Source organism: Eurytemora carolleeae, unplaced genomic scaffold (genome assembly GCF_000591075.1).
Source record: "Eurytemora carolleeae unplaced genomic scaffold, Eaff_2.0 scaffold499, whole genome shotgun sequence".
In the NCBI taxonomy this organism is placed as follows: Eukaryota; Metazoa; Arthropoda; class Copepoda; order Calanoida; family Temoridae; genus Eurytemora; species Eurytemora carolleeae.
Genome location: NW_019396389.1, coordinates 230,458 through 239,687, shown reverse-complemented (window position 1 = coordinate 239,687; position 9,230 = coordinate 230,458). Strand labels below are relative to the sequence as shown.

At 36.3% G+C, this 9,230-nt stretch overlaps 1 protein-coding gene across 2 annotated transcripts; it reads right to left on the bottom strand.

Moving 5' to 3' along the window:
* Positions 1–1,490: 1,490 nt before the first annotated feature.
* On the bottom strand, positions 1,491–8,452 carry LOC111702283 (histone-lysine N-methyltransferase SETD7). 2 transcript variants are annotated; one of them, XM_023473925.1, is made up of 8 exons: positions 8,346–8,452; positions 6,366–7,163; positions 5,938–6,045; positions 4,988–5,156; positions 4,833–4,925; positions 3,678–3,812; positions 3,066–3,184; positions 1,491–2,703 (listed from the first exon to the last, which is right to left on the bottom strand). In XM_023473925.1, exons 1-8 carry the CDS (start codon positions 8,435–8,437, stop codon positions 2,586–2,588), a joined length of 1,632 nt encoding a protein of 543 aa, XP_023329693.1. In that variant the 5' UTR covers positions 8,438–8,452; the 3' UTR covers positions 1,491–2,585. The 2 variants fall into 2 exon arrangements, with proteins under 2 accessions (XP_023329693.1, XP_023329694.1); XM_023473926.1 differs by having other exon boundaries at positions 6,366–7,160.
* Between the last annotated feature and the right edge of the window lie 778 nt (positions 8,453–9,230).

Sequence of the window (9,230 nt, the reverse complement as noted above, 5' to 3'; positions counted from 1 at the left end):
TTTCTTAGTGAAAAAAGCCTAGCGTCGGTAACCAGAATTAAGGACGAGATTTTAGTTTTTCATACGTCATGATTAAAGCTTTCTTTGTACGAATGTTTACAAAGAAACTATTTCTCGGATTGTTTAAATGCTGTTCCCCCCAAAAAAACTACGGTCATTATATCGTTTTATATATATTTACAACAAGAACGTACATAGTAAACTGCATTAAAATAATTTTTTTCCCCATAAAAATTACTTTTTCAACATTCACTCTTTGTGTTATTCTTTGCAATTATCTTTTTAAACTTGCAAATTATAATTGAAATAATTTGTTAAAAACACGTCTCCATTTTGTGATAAAATAAAAGAGGGTTTTCTTCTAAAACTAATTTTTGGTTGATGAACTAAAAAAATCATTAAACGAATTGTTATGTTCTGACTAAGTTTTATAATGTTATCATTTTACAACTGCACTAATAAAGCAAAACAGTTTCAAATAAAATTTTTAAAATAAATTATGTATTATGAAACAAAGTTAATACATGCGTTTTTAAAATACTTGTACAATAAAACATTCTAAAGAAGTTTTTTATATGTACAAGGGAAAAAATATAATTTTATTACAATAAAATAATGTTTCAACGATAGAAACAAATACTTAAACCTCTTATTTGTAGTTTCTTTTCTTTCATTATTCCATATTTAAACATTAATAAAATATTTTTATTTCAATTTCATGCTTGACGAATTCTTGGACAAAATTTCAACCCCTGCTGGGAGCTAAATAAACCCCCAAGCTCCATTTAGGTTTGATTAAGTTCTCCGTAGGCCTCCCCAAGCTCCAGTTAGATTTGATTAAGTTCTCCGTAGGCCTCCCCAAGCTCCAGATAGATTTGATTAAATTCTCCGTAAAGGCTCTCCAAACTGCAGTTAGGTTTTATTTAGTTCTCCGTAGGTCTCCCCATTACTGCAGTTAGGTTTGATTTAGTTCTCCGTAAGGTCTCCCCAAACTGCAGTTAGGTTTGATTTAGTTCTCCGTAGGTCTCCCCAAACTGCAGTTAGGTTTGATTGAGTTCTCCGTAGATCACCCCCAGCTGCAGTTAGGTTTGATTATGCTCTCCGTAGGTCTCACCCAGCTGCAGTTAGGTTTTATCAAGTTATCCATATGTCTTTCAAAGCTGGTTAGGTTTTCGTACAGTGAAACCCTTAATAACGAATACATCGGAAGAATTTATTAAATGTCGTCTTGACAATTTTTCAATGAGTTTTGTACTATATTACGTAAATTTCAGTATTTGCGAAAATAAATAAATAGCCATGAATATGCGGGAACAGTTTTAAAATGCTCCATATAATAATTTAATTAAAAAACTAAATATCTGCAACATTCCAATTGTCAGAAAGTGAAGAATACGACATTTGATGAATTCTTTCGATGTATTCGTTATTAAGGGTTTCACTGTAGGTTTTCCGTCGAGCTGGTTAGATTTGATTAAGTTCTCCGTTTGTTTCTCAAAGTTGGTAAGTTTTATTAAGTTCTCTGTATGTCTATAAAAGCTGGTAAGGTTTAATTAATTGCTCCGCAGGTACTACTCAAAACTGGTTAGGTTCTGTAAGTTCTCCGTATGTCTCTAAAAGCTGGATTATCAGTTTCTTCTGTTGTATCTCAAAGTTGGTTGGGTCTGTCTCCCAAAGGTTAGGTTTTCGTAAGACTTCCGTAAGTCTCCCAAAGCTGCGCATACCATTCTGGACAGTCACAGAGAGCATACTTGTAGTAACAGGTTAATTCCTCGTCTTTACACACCTGAACAAAATAATCCTTAATCTCATCAGTATTTACCCCCTAGCCGGCCCTTAATCTGATCTGTTTTTAGCCCCTAGCCAGCCCTTAATCTGATCTGCACATTATTTAGCCCCTAGCCGGTCCGTAATCTGTTCTTCTTCAGCCCCTAGCCGGCCCATAATCTGATCTGTATTTAGCCCCTAAAGCAACCCATCCCATTATATGTCCTAGAACAGTATTAATCCCCTAGCCATCCCTTTATCTGTCCTAGAACTGCTTCTAGCTTCAGTCCTGAATCTGTCCTAGAACTGCTTCTAGCTGCAGTCCTGAATCTGTCCTAGAACTGCTTCTAGCTGCAGTCCTGAATCTGTCNTCCACCTTCTTTCATAATTTACACCCCTTGTAATCTACACTCCACCTTCTTTCATAATTTACACCCCTTGTAATCTACACTCCACCTTCTTTCATAATTTACACCCCTTGTAATCTACACTCCACCTTCTTTCATAATTTACACCCCTTGTAATCTACACTCCACCTTCTTTCATAATTTACACCCCTTGTAATCTACACTCCACCTTCTTTCATAATTTACACCCCTTGTAATCTACACTCCACCTTCTTTCATAATTTACACCCCTTGTAATCTACACTCCACCTTCTTTCATAATTTACACCCCTTGTAATCTACACTCCACCTTCTTTCATAATTTACACTCCTTGTAATCTACACTCCACCTTCTTTCATAATTTACACTCCTTGTAATTTACACTCCACCTTCTTTGATAATTTACACCCCTTGTAATTTACATTCCACCTTCACTTATGATTTGTAGTAACACAAGGAACTGTTCCGTAGAGAGGATGCTGATAGATTCCAAACTCACAGTTTGGTTGGAAGGAATGGTTTACTTTGTGCGCCAGTGTAGCACAGTACCTGGAGTAATATTATTGTTTTAATCCCTGACAGAAACCCTTACTTGTTTATATCGATGAGAGAAACCCTACATGTTTATATTCATGAGAGGAAACCTACTTCTTTATGTCCCTGAAACTCAATCTACTTTTTATATCCCTGAGAGAAACCTACTTTTTTTATATTCCTGAGGGAACCCTTCTTGATATATCCCTACATGTTTAAATATCCCTGAAAAGAACCCTACTTGTTTACATCCCTGAGAGGAACCCTACTTGTTCATACCCCTGAAAGGAATCATACTTTTTTATATCTCTAAGAGGAATCCTATCTAATTATATCCTTGAGTCAAATACAGGTTTATATCCCTGAGAGAAACCTACTTGTTTATATCCCTGAACGGAATAGGTATATCCATCCTCTCCGAAGAATCCTCTTCTCCCTCGGGGTTCAGGAATATCCTGTAGGAACAATCCTCCCAAGTTTCATCCTCATCCGTCTTCTAAACAAATCATAGTTAGATCCTTTAATTTAGTTTAAATTTTTAATCAGTTAGATTCAGTTTGATCTGGTTATCTCTTGTTTAATCTGGTTTGATCCAGTTGGATCTTGTTATATCTAGTTAGATTTTGTTAGACCTGGTTTTATCCAGTCTTAATTTTTAATCAGTTAGATTCAGTTTGATAGAGTTAGATATTGTTTAATGTAGTTTGATCCAGTTGGATCTTGTTATAAGTATAACTAGTTAGATTTTGTTAGATCTGGTTTTATCCAGTTTTAATCAGTATAATTATATTTCAAACATTTTAATTCGGTTTGATTCAATTTAATTAGGTTTTTGTTCAGTTCTATTATGTTTGATATATTTTAATTTTTAACTTACGGGGAGAGGGTGGGGGGTTACCCTGAATCAAAAACCAACTTCATTAAGAATCAAGGTTATTATGTAATATGGATGCAACTTATGTTTTAAGGAGGGGGGTATCTGAACCAACCTCTTTAGGTATCCTAACTCCGTTATAGAATGCAACCACAGTTTTAGGGTTGAGGTCTCTCCTAGCATACAATCCATCTCCAGCTCCAGCTAAACTAGGACGGATCTCAACTGTGTTCAACTCATACGGTTCAGCCTTAACAACAAAATAGGAATAATAATAAAAATAATAATAATAATACTGAAAATAAAGGTAATTTAAAGATCATAATAATAAANCATCCTCGGCCTTAGTTTCAGAATCTACACCCATTACTAAACCTGAGGTGGGAGGGTTCAGGCGTATTATCTTTTGAAATGTGAGATCTAGGCTGGTACTACCGCATTCCTCTCGTGCTTTTAAAGAATTTAATATTTGTTCTTGACTCAGAATTCTTGAGTTGTTTGTCTGTATTCCCAAATTGATGCTTCTTTGATAAAGATTAAATAAAGTTTTAGAAATTTCTCTTACATTTAATGTTTTCAGAACGCGGTTAAGGAGAAAAACGACTGTCAAAAAGTTTACCCATACAATCATGAATTTTGTTTTGAAATATTGTTGTATACCAAAATTCTACCCTAAAAAGTTCCAACAAATTTTATTTTTTTTATTTTTAGTATGAAAACTATCTGTAAAATTTACCCTCATAAAAAAACTGTTTTTTATTTTGCCTTGAAAAGATTCTGATTACTCGCTTCATACTCATATCACCTAATCATCATATCTTTTCAGTTTGATGTTGCAGTTCTTTGCTATATCAAACTAAAGATGTGTAACTAGCAAATAGATTTTGAGGCAAAAAAACCTGATCCAGTCTAATTAATTAAACTAGAATAGGGTTAAAGTATTGTAAGAAATTAAAATTTAAATTTGAAATAATCACTGGTTGGTTTTCAAGCTACGTGTAAACCAATCCTGTTTATAACAACAACAAATACACATAAGATTGATTTAAACCTATTTAGCCTGACGTCTGGTTCACTGACTAGCTGCCTGCTGCCTGCCCCCCCCTCTTACAATCCTGTCCAGAGAATTACCACTCGGTACTTATAAAGATTTCATTAGGTCTTTAGGAAAATCGCTAAGTAGCGAAACAATAATAATAATAATGACATGATAGCGATAATTTAACAATAATAATGATGTTAATTACATTAAATGATCTATATTTTGTACCTGGAGAAGGTTTTTACAAATCATCTCAGTGGTTGAAGGAGAAAACTCTAGCTCCGGACCCCAGCTAGGGTTTACAGTTATCTCAGCCAACCCCTAACCAACACAAATATTTCATATAAAATAATAAAAATAGATTTTTGATTAATCCTTTTTACCTTTCTGATGGAGACGGTTTTCAATGAAGTTTGGTGTCCGGAGATAAACTGTCCGTCCTTGAACCTACCCTGGAGACAGGTTTTAAAGTCTGGGTAGATATAAACTAGGTTATCTCCAGTTAACCGGCCTAACTCATCAACCTCTCCTGTTATACATCCTCCGCCCAACCTAGACATAACAATATGCATTGGAGGTATAAAAAGCAAGGACAAAGAAACTCTAATTTACTCATCATCTTTTCATCATCTTTTCATTGCAAGCCTTGAATATGGAAATAATTGTTTTAAAGATCAAGTCATTACATTCACAAGATAAGTAAAAAATACTAACTCAATCTATAAAAATCACAGTTTAAACCTTCTCCTACCTCCTGTAGACCTGAAGCAGGATCCTTTCTCTCTACCTCCATTATACATGGAGCTCCAGCAGGGTCCTGTCTCTTTACCTCCTTTATACCTGAAGCTCCAGCAGGATCCCTCCATTATACCTGAAGTTCCAGCAGTGTCCTGTCTCTCTACCTCCTTTATACCTGAAGCTCCAGCAGGGTCCGGTCTCTTTACCTCCTTTATACCTGAAGCTCCAGCAGGGTCCTGTCTCTCTTCCTTCTTTATACCTGAAGCTTCAGCAGGGTCCTGTCTCTCTACCTCCTTTATACCTGAAGCTCCAGCAGGGTCCTGTCTCTCTACCTCCTGTATACCTGAAGCTCCAGCAGGGTCAGGTCACTCTACCTCCTTTTTACCTGAAGCTCCAGCAGGGTCCGGTCTCTCTACTTCCTCTATACCTGAAGCTCCAGCAGGGTCCGGTCTCTTTACCTCCTTTATACCTGAAGCTTCAGCAGGGTCCTGTCTCTCTACTTCCTCTATACCTGAAGCTCCAGCAGGGTCCGGTCTCTCTACCTCCTTTATACCTGAAGCTCCAGCAGGGTCCTGTCTCTCTACCTCCTTTATACCTGAAGCTCCAGCAGGGTCCGGTCTCTCTACCTCCTTTATACCGTCCAACCCAGGAAACCTCCTTATAATCATTCATTATTCTCGCTAAACCGTTGAAACATCCATCTCTAAAATCAATAATTTTTTCATTTATTCATTATCTCTCTCCAGTTTACATGAAAGGGAAAGATGGGCATCCTCGATGGGAACCTTGTATACCTTTGTTTGTACAGAAATGTTGCATATTCTTGTTTTTCTATCCAAAAAATGATACTTTTCTACAATTGTGTTTTCTAAGGAACAGCGAATACAGAATTCAAAGCTTTTAAGATAGACAAACACGATATCTTTTGCTTAAAGGTTTAAAGGGTCGGATATGCCACTCTCCTTAATTGGGGGGGGGGGGGTCGCTTACGTCGAAAGTCTCTTAGAGAAAGATAAAATGTACCTAAACTCCGCTTCAATGATGTCTCCATTCTCCAGGAAAACCTTCCCAACTCCGCAGAGCTTATTGTTCTTATAGTTTCCAATAAGTTGGGTGATTCCCTTACCAGGGCAGACAGTGCTGCACTTGCCGTATCTAACACCATCCTTCCAGATGCCTCCGATTTCTCCTCCGTCCTCGAATGCAACAACCCCTCGGCCCTGGAACATCTTGCTAGTATCCTCCGAACCGTTCCAGGTTATGTTGAATGCGTCCTTATTTCTCCAGCTGAATCCATGGTAGGGATCAATCCGAACAGCAGTTCTGGGATTAACTGCACTTGGATCCTGTCCGTGTTGATCCTGGAACGGATCTTGGGTTATATCCTTGATGTTATTTATCCAGTTCTCCAGGAGCCTGCTTGCATCCTCCCCCTCTACAGTTTCCTCCTCCACCTCCTCATCTTCGTCTACTAATATATCAGCAAGGATCTCTACCGGAATACCATGATCACACTCACTAACCGTCCTGCTACTACTGGCTCCGGAGAATGAAGATCTGACGGAGGAAGATAAACTTGCAGGGTCACAGCGTAGCCTGTCATACCAGGAGCTTAAACCGTTTCTAGATTCATCCTCGGCCTTAGTTTCAGAATCTACACCCATTACTAAACCTGAGGTGGGAGGGTTCAGGCGTATTATCTTTTGAAATGTGAGATCTAGGCTGGTACTACCGCATTCCTCTCGTGCTTTTAAAGAATTTAATATTTGTTCTTGACTCAGAATTCTTGAGTTGTTTGTCTGTATTCCCAAATTGATGCTTCTTTGATAAAGATTAAATAAAGTTTTAGAAATTTCTCTTACATTTAATGTTTTCAGAACGCGGTTAAGGAGAAAAACGACTGTCAAAAAGTTTACCCATACAATCATGAATTTTGTTTTGAAATATTGTTGTATACCAAAATTCTACCCTAAAAAGTTCCAACAAATTTTATTTTTTTTATTTTTAGTATGAAAACTATCTGTAAAATTTACCCTCATAAAAAAACTGTTTTTTATTTTGCCTTGAAAAGATTCTGATTACTCGCTTCATACTCATATCACCTAATCATCATATCTTTTCAGTTTGATGTTGCAGTTCTTTGCTATATCAAACTAAAGATGTGTAACTAGCAAATAGATTTTGAGGCAAAAAAACCTGATCCAGTCTAATTAATTAAACTAGAATAGGGTTAAAGTATTGTAAGAAATTAAAATTTAAATTTGAAATAATCACTGGTTGGTTTTCAAGCTACGTGTAAACCAATCCTGTTTATAACAACAACAAATACACATAAGATTGATTTAAACCTATTTAGCCTGACGTCTGGTTCACTGACTAGCTGCCTGCTGCCTGCCCCCCCCCCCTTATCTATTTTCTTATTGTGATACAAATCTATAACATTTGTTAAGTTTTTAGAAAGCCCTTGGGCTCTACCTCAATAATCTGCAAATAAAATGGCAAATTTGCAAAGATCCAAATATGTCTTGCGAAATCTAGTTATTAAGCAAAAAATGTGCAAAAAAGTTTTGCAAATTGCAACAAATTATACATTTTTGAAAAGTCCTTGACACCGCGAATTTAAATATGCAAAAACTGAAAATGTGCAAATTCACTTTAAAGAGCTATAAAATGCTGAAATCTCATGACTGGAAGTAGGTCTAAATATAGATAGTCTGCTATAGGTAAACTAAGGCATATAGCCAGTATACCTGAGGACTTAGGTAGTAAATATAAAAGCGCAGCTTTTAGCCTTAAGTGGGGGGGCATGTGTTAGTTAGAAAAGCCAGAAAATTTGAGCTTCCCAGCTCAAACACTTTTTGAGTTATCGCAAAAAAAACAATATGGGGGGGGGGGGCCAAACTGACCCCCCTAGGCCAGATAGGGTTTACGTTGTTTTCATATTCTTGAGTTTAATATCATTAAAAAAAGTTAAAAATACTAACTAAAAGTAATCTTTTATCCCTGCAGTTGGTTTTATCAAGTTGGTTGAAATCTATTTGAGACAATGTTCTGTTGTCAACCTTAGATGCCCAGTTGAACCAATCCCGCGGCATTCTGCTTAAATACTGCCGAGCCCTCGTCCTACGCAGACACTTTTTCTGCAACGCAAGAGCGTCTAGGCGTAGCGGGCTGACCCATTCGGAGGATTCTTTTCCATACGCAGGAGGCTGGAATCTCATAAATTGACGCAAATGAATGTCTTGCATAAGGTGATCGAGTTTTGTACACTTTAGTATTAATCAGATTAAAAATCTGAAACCCAGTATGACCTCAATGAGCGATCGGCAGAAAACGCTGAATCTAACATTTTTAAAGAAATTTTCTAAAAGAAGTGCGTCAATCAGAATTGAGATTATAAATTTACTAAAACTAGACGTGTGATGGAGATTAATGAAATTTTAATTTAAAAAAGATATCATGTGTTTACTTTCTCATTAGGAAAATTAAGTGGGTCAGCAAATCTCGCATTTTGCAGTTATAACCAAAATAAAACGGAACTAAAGTCGTCTTCGTTCAATAGTAACGTCGCTCAGGGGTTTCTAATTTGTAGCTGCTATAACTCTAAAAATTAGCCCTGAATATAATCAGAGAAATGTCAATCATAACAGTTACAAACAAAAACAATACAAAAAAATGTAAGATATAACAAAGATCTCTCAGAAAGGACGGTACAGAATTTATTTAACCTTCTTTTATAAATTAATGGCTTCCAGTAGCTGTAATCTTGTTTAAGGTCGTCATTTTAATCTCATCCTTTGTGGGTAACCCTTTAAGTAATAACATTAATTTTGAAATAATATTTTAATTCTAAATCCGGTTTTTTGAGATGATTCCTTGGACTTTAGA